Genomic DNA, 18,231 nt, shown 5'->3' on the forward strand with positions numbered 1-18,231 from the left:
GGAGGAACAGAATATTTACATAGTTTCGAAGTGCCATCCAATAAATTACTTATTATTTGCAAAGAAAAGGGACCCGCCTTGTAGTGCAGTGTGTTAAGCCATAGTCAGCGACAATTTCATCCCATATGAGCACCAGGTCAAGTCCTGGCTGCCCCACTTCCGATCCAGCTTCCTACTAATGTGTTTGGAAAACAGGTGGAAGATATCCCAATGGTTGGGCCTATGTTACCCATGTTGGAGACTTGATAGAGTTCCAGTCTTGTGGCTTTGGCATGGCTGAGCCCTGGTTGTTCTCATCATTTGGGGAGTGAACCAGTGAATGGAAGACCTCTCTCTCTCTTTCTCTCTCTCTCTCTCTGTGTGTGTGTGTATGTGTGTGTGTGACTCAGAAGTTCAAATAAATAAATTTTAAAAAGTATATTTGCAATAAAAAATACTACCATTACAATGGAGAAGTATAGTGGACACTATCTCACATCAAGAAACATTAGATAGACCCAAATTGAAGAATAGTCTACAAAATAACTGGCCTATACTCTTCAAAAGTGCCGAAGTTGAGAATAAAAGGTTGAGGATGGTTGCAAATTAAGGAGATTTAAAAGACATGCTAAAATAACACAGAGAGTGCTCCTGGCTTGGTATTAGCTGGGAGAGCAAACTAGTACTATGTCCATTATCACGACAAATGATAAAACTTAAATATGTACTCTTGAGTATTATATCAATGTTAACTATCCTAGTTTTGATAATTGAACTCTAAGAGAATGTTCTTGTTCTTAAGAAAATAAACACTGAAAAATTTACAGATAAAAAGGCAATGATATTTCAGCTTATTCTCAAATAATTCCCTGACCCCTAGGAACACCAAAACTCTTAGCTGCTCAACTCCCTTATATAAAGTAACTTGAATTTGCATACCAACACACATCTTCCCATGTACTTTTTAAAAAGTTCTAACATTTATTTTGTTTATTGGAAAGGTGGAGAGGTAGAGACCTCCCATCTGATTCACTCTGTAAATGCTCTACAACAACCAGGGCTGGCAAGGACAAATCCAGGGTCCAGGGTCTCCCACCAGGGTGGCAGGGACCCAACCACTTGAGTCATCACCTGCTGCCTCCCAGGGTGCTCATTAGCAGGAAGCTGGAGTCGGGAGTGGTGTTGGGACTTTAACCTTCCATGCGGGATGTGGGTGTTCCAAGCCAGAGTCTTACACATCATGCTAAATATCTAATTCCCATTTCCCCTCCCATATAGTTTAAATTACCTCCACATGACTTAAAATGTTTCATCTATTTAACACAATGTAAACTATATAAATGGTTGTTATCTGTATTGTTTGGGAATATTGACAAGAAATAAAAGCCTACACATGTTCAAAAAAAAAAACAGCATATAAAAGAATTACCTGCAGTCCTGTGTTTATAGCAGTTCAATTCACAATAGCCAAGATATGGAATGAACCTAGATGTTTATCAATTGATAACTGAATAAATAAAATATATATAATGGAATATTATTTAGCCATAAAAAGAATAAAATCATGACATTGGCAACAAAATGGATACAACTGGAGATTGCTATGCTAAGTGAAATAAGCCAGACCTAAAAGAAAGACATGTTTTCTCTTTTTTTAAAAAAAAGATTTATTTATTTGAAAGGCAGAGTTACATAGAGGCAGAGGCAGAGAGAGACATCTTCCATCTGCAGATTCACTCCCCAGATGGCTGCAACAGCTGGAGCTGGGCCAATCCGAAGCCAGGAGCCAGGAGCTTCTTCCGGGTCTCCCACAGGTTGGGGGTTACAGGGGCCTAAGCACTTAAGACATCTTCTACTGCTTTCCTAGGCCATAGCAGAGAGCTGGATCAGAAGTAGAGCAGCTGGGTCTCAAACGGGCACCCATATGGGATGCTGGCACTACATGCGGTGCCAAAGTGCCAGCCTCTTACATTTTCTCTTATTTGTGGTAGTTGATATATATATATATATATAGATAGATATACTACTATAGTTTTAACGATCTGTGATTATTTTTAAATTTACTGTATATGAGTGAAATGGACTTCCTTTGATTGTTGTTTGATTTTGTTTGTAGCCCTCCCCTATATTCCTAATGAACTATGGTCTTTTTACTTTTTACTTGTTGAACTCTTTATTAATAGAATATCTTTAAGCTTTTGATTCTACTGTAAGTTAAAAATATGCTATCTCAAAAATTATAAGAGGGGCCGGTGCTACGGTACAGTGGGTTAACGCCCTGGCCTGAAGCCCCAGCATCCCATATGGGCGCCGGTTCTAGTTCCGGCTGCTCTCCAGCAGCTCAATCCAGCAGCTCAATCCAGCTCTCTCCTATGTCCTGGGAAAGCAGTAGAATAAGGCTCAAGTCCTTGGGCCCCTGCACCCATGTGGGAGACCTGGAGGAAGCTCCTGGCTCCTGGCTTTGGATCAGCACTGCTCTAGCAGTTGCAGCCATCTGGGTAGTGAACCAGTGGATGGAAGACCCCTCTCTCTGTCTCTACCTCTCTCTGTAACTCTGGCTTTCAAATAAAATAAAATAAATCTTAAACAAACAAACAAACAGGGGACGACGCTGTGACGCAGCGGGTTAATGCCTGAAGCACCAGCATCCCATATGGGTGCCGGCTCTAGTCCTGGCCGCTCCACTTCCAATCCAGCTCTCTACTATGTCCTGGGAAAGCAGTAGAAGATGGCCCAAGTCCTTGGGCCCCTACATCCGCGTGGGAGACCTGGAAGAAGCTCCTGGCTCCTGGCTTCGGATGGGTGCAGCTCCGGCCATTGTGGCCATCGGGAGTGAACCATTGGATGGAAGACCTCTCTCTCTCCCCTTCTCTGTGTAACTCTGACTTTCAAATAGATAAATAAATCTTTATAAAAAAATTGGAAAAGAAAGAAAGTAAGGTTTGAAAGAAAAAGGGAGGGGGAGAGAAGAAAGGAATTATCATTATAGTCTTAGAATTTTGTCCATGAGGCTGGTGCCGTGGCTCACTAGGCTAATCCTCCGCCTGCGGCACCAGCACTCCAGGTTCTAGTCCTGGTTGGGGCGCTGGTTCTGTCCTGGTTGCTCCTCTTCCAGTCCAGCTCTCTGCTGTGGCCAGGGAGTGCAGTGGAGGATGGCCCAAGTGCTTGGGCCCTGCTCCCGCATGGGAGACCAGGAGGAAGCACCTGGCTCTTGGCTTCAGATCGGTGCAGCGCACGGGCCGTAGCACACCAGCCGTAGCGGCCATTTCAGGGGTGAACCAATGGAAAAGGAAGACCTTTCTCTCTCTCTCTCTCTCTCTCTCTCTCTCTCTCTCTCTCTCACTGTCTAACTCTGCCTGTCAAAAAATTTTTTTTTGTCTATGAACTACACTGAATTTGTTCTCTATTAATATCACATGAACATGAGAATTAAAAATAAATTAGTTAATCTTTAATTAAGTTTAATTTAATTTCTCTAACATAAGCAGAGAAATATGATCATTTAAATATCTGCCACAACAGTTTGTCCAAATCAAAGAGAGTTGACAGAAGAGAGGAAAAGAAAGGTAAATCCCTTTCTTTTTTTTTTTTTAAGATTTATTTATTTACTTGAAAGTCAGAGTTACACAGATAGAAGGAGAGGCAGAGAGAGAGAGGTCTTCCATCTGCTGGTTCACTCCCTAATTTCCTGCAACAGCTGGAGCTGCACTGATCTGAAGCCAGGAGCAAAGAGCTGCTTCCAGGTTTCTCACATGGATGCAGGGGCCCAAGGACTTGGGCCATCTTCTGCTTTCCCAGGCCACAGCAGAGAGCTGGATTGGAAGAGTAGCAGCTGGAACTTGAATCGGCGCCCATATGGGATGCCAGCACTGCAGGCGGCAGTTTTATCCACTACACCACAGCACCAACCCTGGTATATCCCTTTCAAGATGCATCTTATGCTCATGTTTTTATTCATCAACTTATTCATAAAACACATACCTAATTGTGTACAAGGCATCTTGCTAGATTGCAGGTAGACAGTTTGAATGAGATAGGAACATTCCTTGTCCTCACTTTATAATCCAGGAAATTAACCCAGCTGAATGAATGTTAATATGTCATTGAGGAAGGCCATGGATGGAGTTTTAGATGAGGAAAGTCCAGAGTATCCACTTTCTTGTCTTTTTTTTTTTTTTGCTCAATTTTCATTATTCTCCTATGAATAAATCACAGAAAACTACTTCGCTAGTTCCTCATCAATATCTAGTTTCTTGCCATTTGCAGTAGTCTCTTTAATTCCAGATCTGTCTAATGTGGTATCAGTTTTGTTTGATCAACTTGTTCTGTTAAAGTAAAGCGAGGTAATATTAATAAGAATCCTTAGAAATGCAAGACCCATGTTGGTAGAGTCTAAAGTCCCCTTGAATTTGACACTTGCTGTCCTTACTCTTCACTGGTACCATGTTACTGTCCTTGGCACTTCTATCAGGCCCTTCTCATAATGATTTAGGCTCTTTCCACATTTCTCAAGACTACTATAATACCTTGCATGAGTTAAGCTCTCAACTATATTGAATTAATAGCTAAAGAAAGAGACACTATGATTAAGTCTGGAGTAATTCAGCTGTGACATCTTGAGCCTTGCTTTCTACTGATGCCTAGGAGAAGACTAATCAGAACTATTGTACTCTGTTTAGAAGAGAAAAGAATTTGAAGCATTTTTACAAATCTTAGCATGAATTACTTGATCTTTTCTTTAGCCGTCAGCAACTCGGGAACTAACTAATGAGGAATATATTTTCCCACAGACAGTCTAGGATGCAAACCACATTGTTCATGCTTTTGAAAAAAAAGAAAGAAACAATAAAAATAAGATGTTGTGAGAGCTTTGAAGTGCCTGGTGCACAATGGCAGGTTCCTTTGTGGAACAGCGGATTTTCCTAATGCCATTCAGCTAGATTCTTATCCAAGACTTCTGAGCAGGAGACAATGAAAATGACCTGGTATGAATAAAAGAATAGATGAGAAATGTGCTGCGATAAAGGCTAAAAATGAGGCAGGCAAGTGCCTGGATCCTCACTGAAAACAAACAGCCCGAGGTAGGGAGAGAGGCACACTCTATCTACAGCATTCTTTTTATAGCTCTGATCCGGAATTGTTTTCTCTTGAAAATGAATGGAGTGCCAGGGAAAGTTGCATGGCCTTGTTCTCTGGCCTTTTCATTGCACTGTGCAGCCATTTTAATGAGTTATTTCTCACAGTCGCCCTGCCAGGCAGGTCATCATCAATATCCTTGCTTTCGAGGCAGAGTGAGAGTGAGGCAACGGCCAAGGGGTGACTCTGTAATGGGCCTTCACTATGGGAGGGTCATGTGGCTGGGGATGGCAAGCAGCTGTCCTCAGGAGTCTCTTCTGAGTTTAGAGGAGAAGATGTGAGCACAGCTAAAGCAGGGAGGGAAAAGAAGGTCCAGGTCTATGAGGAATGTTCCTTGCCATATCATGAAGCTTTGTGAGGGCAAGACTCTGTCTCTGCCCCTTGTTTTGCACCAGCATAACATCTACTAGATGTGTGTGTTCCCAGAAAATAAAAGCTCAGTTGACTGATGAGTGTTAGGGACAATGCCCTAAGTAGAGAGATTTTAAGAAAGGCTAGAGACATACTGATTTGGGCTGGTTTGATCTACTAAGAAGAAAGGACCGAACAATCCCACAAGGTCATTGCCATTTCTTGAGTTGCGTAGGTTGTGCCTATCTGATCTTGGCTGTGTTCAATTTAATTCAAAATTCAGTCCAGTCAATCTTTATTGATCATTTGCTGTGCAGAAGGTAATGGATGAGGCTCTGGGTGCATTGAAAAAAAAATGAATCAGTCATAGCTCCTGCCTTCATAAAGCAAAGGTGGAATCAGAAAGATATGCGTGGGACATCCTACAGTGCAGAGATATAAAGCTAGAGAATGCTAGCATAGAAATCCAATAAAAATTCTTGAGACTGTGAAGGAGGAAATGATGAGTTCTAGTTTGGGAGTCGGGAGCAAGGGAATGATAACAAATACCACAAACATGACTGTGTCCATGCAGATGACCAGTGCTTTCCTTGGATTATTTTACTTAATACTTACAATAACCATATACAATAAATGCTGATGCTATTTTTATTTTATTCATGAAAATATAGAAGTAGAGAGAAGTTATGTGACTTACCAGTCAAAAGCAGAGGCAGAAATGAGTCCAAACAGTCCAAATAATTTCCACTAAGTCTCAAAGAAAACTCATGTGTTTAGCTCATTCTATATTCTAGTCTCTGGGCCAAACATTTTATATTGATTATTCATCTAATCCTCAAGATAACTCTAGAAATTATATTATTATCCCTAGTTTTCAAATCTGAGACTCAAAAGACTTCAATGACTTTACTAATTTCCATGGTGAATGAAAAATCCAAAGGAGCAGGCAAACCTAGGCTGGTGCAGTCTCAAAATGTCTCATTTCCTCTATCTACAAGATGAAAATGGCCAGGGTCGCAGGAACCCCAGGCAGTCAGTCACATCCAGCTGGTGGTGATTGGGAGGCTGTAGGCATGGATCCTGCACAGGCTGCATGCCCATAGATGAACTATCCAACCTGTAGACCTGCAGCAGAGGCAGACTTTAGGCAGAGTTTCTAGTGTTTTAGAACTGGTCAAGTTGTCTACAGGGTGTTTATATTAGTTGTCTACTGCTGCATAACATATCACCACCAATTTAACAGCCTACAATAACACACATTACTATCTCACAGTTTCTGTTGATCAGGAAATTATCAGGGTTCTATGCTCAGGGTCTCATAAGACTCAGAGTGTTGGCTGGTTGCATTCTCATCAGGAACTCAGTCTTCACACCCAAATTATTAAGTTTGTTGGCAGAATTTTGTTCCTCAAAACTGTAGGAGTGGACTCCTCAATTCCTAGATATTGCCCCTCTCATTGGCAGTTGACAACATGACTGTGTGTTTTTTTCATGGTCAGCAAGAGAGTGTGTATTTTGAACAGAACATTTATGCTGCTCCAAAATGTGTATGTTGAAACCCTATCCCCAAGATCATGGTATTAGGAGGTGGGGCTTTGGGGGAACTTAGGTCAGGAAGATAGTGCCCTTATGAATAATATGAGTGCCCCTGTAAGAAGAACTCCAGAGAGCTCTCTAGCTTTCTTTGGGACACACGAGGAAATATGAGGAAGGCAGCCAAAGCAAGAAGAGAGCTCTCACCAGAGCCTGGCAATGCTGGCATCCTGGCCTTGAACTACCTGTTTCCAGAACTGTCAAGAATAGAGTTCTGTTGTTTATAAGCCACTTAGTCTGTGGCACTTTGTCAGAGCAGTCCAAATGGACTGGGACAGTGTCTCTTTCCTGAGGAAGCACCCGGGAGCCTTTAAAGAACTTTGACTTGATTGAGTCAAATTCACACATGATAACCTTTATTTTGGTACAAAATTCACTGATTTGGGACCTCAGTTCATCTTGACTATGTGACGTCACCTGTTCTCAGGACGTGCCCACACCAATGAACAGGGAGTTAGGGCTCTTCTCAGCATTCTGCCAGCCTTGTAGAGCTCATTCCTCATACGCCCTTCTTCAGGTTAGAACAGAGTCCTATTATGTAGGCAGGGCCAGAGCAGAGCCTGCACGTGAGCCACACGCAGTTAGGAATTCCATGTCTGCATTTCCTCTTGTGCAAGGCTCACATGCCACCCAGTAGTCAGTTTAGGCCAAGGGTCAGCATTTCTGTTGAAGATTTCATGGGGAAAAGGTGACATTTATGTCTAAGGTTGATTTGGTGGCTAGCTTTGGTGATTATCTTTTAATTATCTCTGCTTCCCTTCTCTCCTATTGTTGTTGACAGTCTAGACTAAGTTGTACATATTATTTATTGAAAGAGCTAAAGAGGAAAAGGCCAAGGCTAACGTCTAGTAATTGAAAGAAAGCAACAAGTCTGAAGACATCTAAATGTCAGTTGATGGAATTGGCTTCTAGACTTGAAGATTGTATCTTTAAACAGTCCTGGGAAACAGCGTTTAATTCATCCAAGGAACTCTTATAAATGGAATTTGGTGCTTTTTCAAGGATTGTTGCTGAGGCCCTTGCTTATGCTTTTCTGTTATGTTTACTATTTTCTCTCATAGGCACTGAGCCCCAAAGGAGTTGAGCAATAAAAGAACTTCAAGCCTGTGACTCTAAGTAAATTTATAAAAAAAGTAATTTAAGGATTTCAATCTCATTAAATAACATTCAACATTTCAATATCCTTAGATAGTACTTATAATAATAATGCCAAATAGAAACAAGGTTAGCTTCAAGGTGAACTCTGATGGTAAGCCAGCTTTTACTGAGAACAAAAAAAAATAAATAAATACCCCACAAAAAAATAAAAAACAAAAGAAACAAGAACGAAACAAAAACCCAACAGACCACCACCACCTTGACCAGCCTTTGGGCTGATCCTTAGAATATCCTCAGAACTGGAGGAATTTTATTGCCACCATTCTCCACGGTTTCAAGGATTCATTCTGCTTAGAATACAACTAGCCCACAAAGGCTTAGCCCCTGGTTGAGAAAGGTTTTGACGTAGAGAGAAACTAGGCAGAGGGATTTTTGTGGACTTGACATCTGGGGCCCAGATTAGGACAAGTGTGAGCCTAGAATATTCTTTCACTCCTCCCCTCCTTGTCACCCACCCATTCCAAACAGTCTCAGTCTTGAAGGCCCTTATGACTTTAAATATCTTCCTGGGTCTGTAATGAAGATGCTTATAAATATTACAAGAGATTTATCACTTTAGTGTGAAATTCTCTGATACCAGCAGGGAGTTTTTAAACACAACTGGCAACAAGAAGCACATGAACAAGATTTCAAGTGACTGCTTTTCTCTTTCTTTTTTTTTTTTTTTTAATTGTTGTCTGCCAAGGACAATATATTTTTTTCCCTTCTTCAAAATAAACATTGTGCAGGAATGTGCCTCAGCAAATGGCTGGGGCTCTATTATATTTCATGCAGCTTTCTAAACAATTTCCAACCCTGGGCTGGCCTGGTGTCAAACAGAAGGCAACCAACAATAGCAAAATCCCATTAAAGCCAAGAAGGTTCCTTCCTGAGGTGAGCCTGGCCAGAAATAGTCATCTTGGCTCATTCTCCAGTTTGGCACCAGGGACTAATAATGCACGGTCTCCTAATGGAAATTATCTAATTTCATCCAAGAGCTCCTCCAGAGAGAGCCGGGCTGACGCACTAGCAGTCAATATAACAACATTCTTCTTGAAGTGCTGAACAATGGGCCTTTGGAGAGACTGTGATAAACCACGTCAGACTCCGGACAAACACGAGTGTAAAAATAGGCATCAGAGACTTGACACAGCCGCCTAATTTCTCAGGAGGGAGGCCTAGGATGAAGGGTTTGTTCAGAGTGCTTTTTGGGAATCCTCCATCAGATTTAGGGGGTAAAGCAAAGAGACAAAGTAAAGAAAGGGAGAGGGAGAGAGAGAAAGAAAAGGCAGAACAGGATAAAGATAAAGAGAGGGAATTAAGAAAATGATAAATGAGAGAGAGAGAGAGATAAGTAATGTGCTGTATATGGTCAGTTAAAATAGATCACACTTTGGGCATGATTCTTGTTGACATCATGGGGCTGTTTTTCAGATGTTCTATGCAAGGAATAGCTAGCAAGAAATTATGCTTCTGGTTTTTTTTTAAAGATTTTATTTATTTATTTGAGAGGTAGAGTTACAGACAGTGAGAGGGAGAAACAGAGAGAAAGTTTTTTTGTCTGCTGGTTCACTCTCCAAATGGCCGCAACAGCTGGAGCTGCGCTGATGTGAAGCTAGGAGCCAGGTGCTTCTTCCCGATCTCCCATGTGGGTCCAGGGGCCCAAGCACTTGGGCCATCTTCTACTGCTTTCCCAGGCCATAGCAGAGAGCTGGATTGGAAGAGGAGCAGCCAGGACTAGAACCGTTGGCCATATGGGATGCCAGCATTACAGGCGGAGGATTAACCAAGTGAGCCACGGCCCTGGCCCCAGAGTTTATGCTTCTTTTAGGGAGAGATTATGTATATCATCATACATAAGAGTTCTGTGAATTATTACAACAGCACTTTATAAAAACCAACAAGATCACTCTGATGCATGCACGAAGTTTTGTTTCCTCATGTTATTATCTGTTTTGTAAATATTTTAGTCCTATTTAAATTTTAAGCTCCCTTATAATAGGAACTGGCTTGTGTCTATAATGGTTATCCACATGAAGACACATGCTTCAGTCAAAATTGTTGATTGAATGGTTGATTGATTGATGGAGAACAATAATCTTGAAATGTCACAAAGTATCTCATGGACGGCTATTTTAAGAAATAAAACTGGAAAATTTCTTCAACATGAATTCTTAAGGCACAAACTTATGTCAGCGCTTCTCTGATTCCACACTTAATACCCTTTCTTACTTCCTTTCTCTACCAATAAGCTGGAAAACAGTTTAAGTTCTGGAATATGGAATGACTTCTCTAGACCACAGGCCCTGAGATAGCTAGACCACAGGAAATTTGCTGTGACAGGGGATAGGAGATAGGCACAGTGGTAAAGATGCTGCTTATGACACCTGCATCCCATAGCAGAGTGCTGGGTTCAAGTTCTGACTCTGCTCCCAATGCCAGATTCTATGTGCTAAGTATGTAGGATACAGAATAAATGAGAGTCTCTGCCTGTATACAGGTAGGGGCACCTACAACATAGTGTACCTGGGGCTGTGACCAAGATAAATGCAGATTGCTCTGGGACTCCAGAGGAAAGTGCCTTGTATAAATTGAATGAACAGTGAGAATAAGGTTAGAGAAAGCTTACAGGAAGACACATCACAAGGAATAAACTCTGAAAGATCAACAGCAGCTTTCTAGGAACATGGAATGTGCGGTAACATGAAGGATGTTCTAAACAGAGAAAACAGTATATGCAAATACAACAAAATGAGGGGAAATATCATATTTTCAGCTATTTCAAAAAGTTGGCTCACTGTGATTTTGACTTGAATTTCCTTAATTACTAATATGTTGAACGTGTTTTCATGTATTTATTGGTTGTATGTATATCTGAAAATTTTCTATTTGAATCCTTTGCCCATTTTTACATTGGATTGCTTGTATTTTTATTGTTGAGTTGTAGGAATTTTTTATATTTTCTTTATAAAGTCCTTTATTTGACACATGGTTTGAAAACATCTCTTCCCATTCCATGGGTTACCTCTTGCCTCAATGGCATTCTTTGAAACAGTTTTATGTTTGATGAAGACCAATTTGCTATTTTTATTGTATTTTGATATCATAGCTAAAATAACCATTGTCAAATACAAGATTACAGAAGTTTATTCTGATATTTTCTTCTGAGAGTTCTATAGTTCTATCTCTTATATTTAGGTCAGTGATCCATTTTTAGTCAATTTGTATAAATAGTGTGAGGTAAGGCAACAGCTTCATACTTTTTCATGTGAATATCCAGTTATCACACACCATTTTTCGATGTAAAAGGACTAGTCTTTCCTCGTTGAATTGACCTGTCACTACTGTCAAAAATTTGTTGAGCAATGTATTTATTTCTATATTCTCAATTCTATTCTGTTGGTCTATACGTTTTTGTATCAGTACCACATACACTGTCTTGACTACTCTAGCTTTGTGGTAAGGTTTACAATCAATCACAAAGTGTGAGGCCTTTTTTGTTTTCAAATCTGCTCTAACCATTGAGATGATCATTTTTTTTTCTTTATTTTGTAATGGGATGTATTACCTTGTTTGTATTTAGTATTTTGTTTCAACCTTGACTTCCTGGGATAAATCCCACTTGACCACAGTGTATAAACATATGTATATGTTGCTAGATTAAGTTTGTCAATGTTTTGTTGAGGATTTTTGTATCTATATTCATAAGGGATATTGTTTTATAGTTTTCTTATGATATCTTTGATCTGAAACAAGGCGATATTGGCCTTGTAGAATAAATTGAGAAATTATCTTTCCTCTTATATTTTGGAAGAGTTTATAAAATACTAACATTAATGCTTCTTTAAATATTTGGACCAATCACCAGTGAAGCCAAGTAGGCCTTAACTTTGTGACAATATATTTTTAAAATTTATTTTCATTTTATTTGAAAGGTAGGCAGTAAGTTATTTCCATTTGCCAGTTTACTCCTCAAATGCCCACAACCACCAAGTCCATCCAGGAGCCAGGAACTAAATCCAGGTGGCAGGGACCCAAGTACTTGAGCCATTGTCTACTGCCTTCCAGGAGTGTGTTGGCAGGGAGCTGGACTAGAAGTAGAGGAAGGATCTGATTCTAGGCATGCTGATATAGGATGTGGTTATCCCAGGCAGTGGCTTAACCCACTGTGTCACAATGCCTGCCCTTCCTTTAGTTGTTTAGTCATGCTTTCTTTTATAATTTGAACATATTTATAGCAGCTGATTTTAAGTCTTTGTATAGTAAGTCCAAAATATGGACTTCCTCTAGAACAGTTACTGTTGACTACTTCTTTGGTTTGAGTAAAGGGCATGTTTGACTGCTTCTTTGTATGTCGTGTAGTATTTTTTTAACTCAATACTTTAGACAATATAATATGGCAACACTGGAAATTGCATCCCACCTCACAACAGGATCATTTTTGTGTTTTCTGATTGCTGTTTGTTTACTAACTTTCCTGAACTAATTATATAAAGACTCCATTCTTCATAGTCCTATGTAGCCACAGAAGGTTCTTCTTGGTTAGCTTAGTGTTTAACTGGTTATTGAGTCAACATTTCCTCTGCCAGCTCTGCCAAAGTGCTCTGTGTATGTATTGGGGGGGGGGGTATCTGTAAAGCTCTTGCAGGCAGTATCCTATTATACAGTAGCTTTCATTTCCTGCTTGTGCAAAGCTTCTAGTTCAGCCAGAGTTGTGTGATTAGGGCTTCCTCAGGTTTTCCTGGGCATTTACACAGCTCTGCACACTCATGTAACCTTCTAAATTCCATGAAATAAGTTCAGAGTTTTACAAAGTTTCCAGTGGACAACATATTCCCCAACTTTTCCTTTGAACCATTTTTATTGGTTTCTTATTTGATCCCACCTATTACTGCAGCTTCAGGCAGTTGCAATGTCAAAAGCTGTTGCTGATTTGCCCAGTGTCCCTGGGGAAAGGCTGTTCACACAGAGTGAGCCCTGAAGTAATTATCAGTCTCACTAGTGGGAATTCCTAGAGAACTGCCCAAGAAGTTAAATGGTGACAGTTCTCTGGGGATGGGACAAGTGGGGAGCCCCAAAACTATTCTGCCCACTCTGGTGACTGTTGGCTACTGGTTTTCATGACCCCAGGATGGGGAAACTGTTGGTTTTCAAAGCTATCCTGTGGCCAGCGCCGCGGCTCACTAGGCTAATCCTCCGCCTGAGGCACCCGCACCCCAGGTTCTAGTCCTGGTCGGGGCTCCGGATTCTGTCCCAGTTGCTCCTCTTCCAGGCCAGCTCTCTGCTGTGGCCCGGGAGTGCAGTAGAGGATGGCCCAAGTTCTTGGGCCCTGCACCCGCATGGGAGACCAGGAGAAGCACCTGGCTCCTGGTTTCGGATTGGCGTGCTTTGGCGGGTGTACCAATGGAAAAGGAAGACCTTTCTCTCTGTCTCTCTCTCTCTCTCACACTGTCTAACTCTGCCTGTCCAAAAAAAAAAAAAAAAAGCTATCCTGTAACTGAGGAGGAAGATTGGAATTTGGGCAAGCTAAAATGCCACAAAACTCACTAGTTTTACCAAAATACTTTTAAAATTGTTGCAAATATTTGGTTAATTCCTGGAGTTCTGAAAAAGTTGATTTTTGACCATATTTTTCTGGTGTTCTTTTAAAAAATATTTATTTATATATTTTAATTTTATTTTACAGAGAGAGAGAGAATTTGCCATCCACAAGCTCACTCTTCAGATACCTGCAGGAGCCAGGGCTGGCCCAGGCGAAAGCCAGAATTTCAGAACTCAGTCCAGGTCTCCCATGTGGGTGGCAGGAATCCAGGTAATTGAGGCATCACTGCTGCCTCCCGGGATGTACATTAGCAGGAAATAGGAATTGGAACCAGGATTAGAACCCAGGCACTTCAATATGGGATGTGGGTATCTCAAGCAGTGTTTTAACTGCTATGCCAAAAATTTGTGTTCCTAGCCCCAAGTGTTCTTTTATAGAAGAGTGGGTTTTCAGAGGTCCTTAACACCATCAATTTGCCCTTTTTGGTTTTATCTGCTGCTTTTCTCCCATTATTTTTCTAGCTCTGTTGCACTGCATATTTGGTATGATGCATTCTACATATCCATCTACCTCATAGGTGTAGGAAACAATATGAATAATCTTCCTGAACCAATGCCTCTAGGTCTATGTTTATTACTGGATATCAGGGCTGAAGAATTCAATCAATTTTTATCACATCATTAGTCTAAGTTACATGCTCTTGCTTTAAAGTGTATTATGCAGTCATTGTTAAATGTTTTGCTTCTATGAAAATGCAATTTTCATGGTTATTTCTCTTAATTTTCTTTGCTTTTACTTTCTCTCCCCTTATCTGACTTTATTTTTCTCCACAGCCTTTATCATCATTAACACCTGATATACCAAGTCACGTTTTACCTGCTTCACCATCAGAGTACATACTTCTTGAGAGCAAGAAGTTTTGTTTGATTTTGTTCTGATAGGTTGCCAGTGCCTAGAAGAGTTTCTGTCGTATAGTCCATGGTTCAATAAATTACTTGCATATGTAATGAATTAATTATTGACTGGTTTGATAATCTTTTTGAAAAAAATGAATGTTATTATTTGACATAGCTTGTTCCTTTAAAATATCCATATTGTTTCAGTAGAAACCTATAAGCTTTTTTAAAAAGCAGACAAATTACCTACTTGATACTCAGCTTCAGGATTTCCAGGGAATAATATCATATTTACTAGTCTGAAGTTTAAAACCACTTTCTTTGGCTTCATTTTTGCCTCTAGGTTTTGGCATCTTTCCCATCCTCCACAAATTCCCCAAGATATAGTTAACAACGAATCAAGGATCCTATTAGGATGCTTTACTGTGGGATAAAAAGTCATGAATCTGGGGCTGGTGGTGGGTTAAAGCCCTGGCCTGCAGTACCAGCATCCAATATGGGCGCTGGTTCAAGTCCTGGCTGCTCAAATTCCAATCCAATTCCCAGCCAATGCACCTGGGAGAGCAGCAGAAGATGTTCCAAGTTCCTGGGCCCCTGTACCCCTGTGGGAGACTCAAAAGAGACTCCAGGCTCCTGGCTTTGTTCTGGCCCAGCCCCAGTTCTTGCTGCCATTTGGGGAGTGAGCCAGCAGATGGAAACCTCTCTCTCTGTCTCTACCTCTCTCTGTAACTCTGCCTTTCAAATAAATTTTTAAAAAGCCATAAATCTGAGCTCAAGGATAAAACTAATCCATTTTTAAATTTTTATTAATAAAAGAGAGCAGATTTCATATATTTTATAGGTACAGTTCTAAGATGATAATCATACTTCCTTTCTACCCCTTCTCCCTCCCTCAAATCCCCTCCTTCCTTCCTTTTTTTTTTGTTTAATTTTTCCCAAGACATAATATCAATCTACTCTATAATCACAGGCTTAACTAGTTCATGGGCTGATTTAATTTCATTTGGGTTAATTCCTAGGAGTGGGTTTGGGTCATATGGTAGGTATATTTTCGATTTCTGAGGAATCTCAATACTGTCTTCCACAATGGCTGTACTAGTTTATATTCCAACCAACAGTGGATTAGGGTACCTTTTTCTCCACAAGTCTGCCAAAATTTATTGTTTTTGATTTTTAGATGATGACCATTCTAACTGCAGTGTGGTAAAACCTCATTGCGGTTTTGATTTTCATTTCCCTGATAGCTAGTGACCCTGAGCATTTCTTCATGTGTTTGTTGACCATTTGAATTTCAAGGACAAAACTAATTTAAAGCAATTGCTTAAAAAAAAGTATCTTTAAGGAAGATGAAACAGTATAAGAGTGTCCAGAATCAGAACATTAAATTTACTTTAATTATGTAAATTATGGGAATCCTGCATTCTGTATCAGAGTGCCGGTTGGAGTTATGGCTGTTCTGCTTCCAATCCAGTTCTGTGTGGAGACCTGGATGAATTTCCTGGCTCTTAGCTTCAGCTTGTCCTAGCCCCAGCTGTTGCGACCATTTGGGGAGTGAACCAGTAGAAGGAAGCCACCCAGCCAGGAGTGAGGGGGTGCTAGCAGGTGCAGGAAGCATAACAGTGACTCTTCTGCGGACACGGAAACTTGGATTTCCAGACCTGTGTGTGCTTCAAGGCTGAAGCTCCCATGGAAGTTCCGGGAGAAAGCAAAGCCAGCCAAGGCAAAGCACAACTGGGCAAAAGCAAATATGACAAAGTATCATAGTACACTTTTACCATAGAAAAACTCATAGCTACTAACGAAGGAAACATTAAAATCTCACCAGAAAGAAATGAAAGAAAACAGAGAAAAATCAATCTAGACAAAGGAAATTAGAAACAAGTAAAAATCATGTGAAAATGACAATTTTATGACAAATGAAGGAATTGATTTAAACAGTGGTATTGAGAAACTTCTCTATCTGTTTTTTTTTTTTCAATCACAAGCTGTAGTAATTTAAATAGAAAATAGTATAGAAAACTAATATACCACAGGTGTAAGACAAATCCCAAGTAGATTATGGGTACCTAGGGGGAGAAAACTAGATCTAGTTTTTACTAATTAATGTTCAGGATCTAATAGATAATCCCAACAAAATGAGAAACACACCAGTAAATACTATACATTGATTCCTCCGTTGCCACTAAATCTGAACTAACCTCTGTGCAACCATTTACTCTTTATTCCCAGTTCTATGGACTATGTTTAAATTTCTCTTCAGGAAATACTGAGAGTTCATTTAACTATTGAATATTTATTAGTAAAATAATCCAAGGCAGAGGAAGGGCCCTTAATTAGGAATCACCTGATACTGACTTTGGGTTTCATGTAGAACTAATGACACTGGAACCTTCGTGTTTCCTAAGCATCTGACAGCAAGAATGGAGAATCATACACTTAGTAAGATATAGGGTTACAAAAGGGCCTTTGAAGCCAACTAATATCCTATTGTCTTAGTTTTTCAAGTGAAGGACTGAAACTTAAAATATTTCTCAGAGGCCGGCACCGCGGCTCACTAGGCTAATCCTCCGCCTAGCGGCGCCGGCACACCGGATTCTGTCCCAGTTGCCCCTCTTCCAGGCCAGCTCTCTGCTGTGGCCAGGGAGTGCAGTGGAGGATGGCCCAGGTGCTTGGGCCCTGCACCCCATGGGAGACCAGGAAAAGCACCTGGCTCCTGGCTCCTGCCATCGGATCAGCGCGGTGCGCCGGCTGCAGCGCGCCGGCCGCGGCGGCCATTGGAGGGTGAACCAACGGCAAAGGAAGACCTTTCTCTCCGTCTCTCTCTCTCTCACTGTCCACTCTGCCTGTCAAAAAAAAAAATATTTCTCAGAATCTGGACAAACTTCTTTGGCAGCTACATCTACATCTTCCCTTTAGACTACCTAGTGTGTATCATCTTCTTGGAATACAAAAGTAACAAATAAGACTGTTTTAAAGTGCCAGTGTGGAATGGAATCAGAAAAGTGAGGTGTGACAAAAATGATGAGCACAGAATGGGAGTTTCTATAGATTTTTAGAAAAGGGGTGTGGACTGGCTGGTGCTGTGGTGTAGTGGGTTAAGCTGCTGCCCACAGTGCCAGCATCCCATATGGGTGCTGGTTTGAGTCCCGGCTGCTCCACTTCTGATCCAGCTCCCTACTAATGTGCCTGGGAAAGCAGTAAAGGACGGCCCAAGTCCTTGGGCACCTGCACTCATGTGGAAGACCTGGAAGAAGTTCCTGGCTGCTGGCTTCAGCCTTGCCTGGCCCCAGCTATTACAGCCATTTGGGGAGTGAACCAGTAGATGGAAGATCTCTTTCTTTGTCTTTCCCTCTTTCTCTCTGTAACTCTGCCTTTCAAATTAATATAATAAATCTTTTAAAAATAATAATAAAACCTCCTTTAAAAAAAAGGAAAAGGGACCTGGAACAGATATAAGGAGTAGAACAAATAAGATGATCTTCACAGAGTAAGTTCAGGTTGTGAAACATTGAATGTATCAACCGATGACTGCACAAAAAGAAAATGTGGTATGTATATACTATGGAATACTGTTCAACCATAAAAAATGAAATACTG

At 40.7% G+C, this 18,231-nt stretch overlaps 1 protein-coding gene across 1 annotated transcript in view; it reads left to right on the forward strand.

Moving 5' to 3' along the window:
• The window catches only part of MTARC1 (mitochondrial amidoxime reducing component 1), a 67,006-nt gene extending 52,253 nt beyond the window's left edge, over window positions 1-14,753 (forward strand). Inside the window, exons 7-8 of the mRNA XM_008268404.4 lie at window positions 13,883-14,008; window positions 14,572-14,753. Coding sequence (XP_008266626.1) covers window positions 13,883-14,008; window positions 14,572-14,587 — 142 coding nt within the window. The 3' untranslated portion in view covers window positions 14,588-14,753. The remainder of the gene's footprint in view (window positions 1-13,882; window positions 14,009-14,571) is intronic.
• The last annotated feature ends 3,478 nt before the right edge of the window (window positions 14,754-18,231 follow it).

Source organism: Oryctolagus cuniculus, chromosome 13 (genome assembly GCF_964237555.1).
Source record: "Oryctolagus cuniculus chromosome 13, mOryCun1.1, whole genome shotgun sequence".
NCBI lineage: Eukaryota > Metazoa > Chordata > Mammalia > Lagomorpha > Leporidae > Oryctolagus > Oryctolagus cuniculus.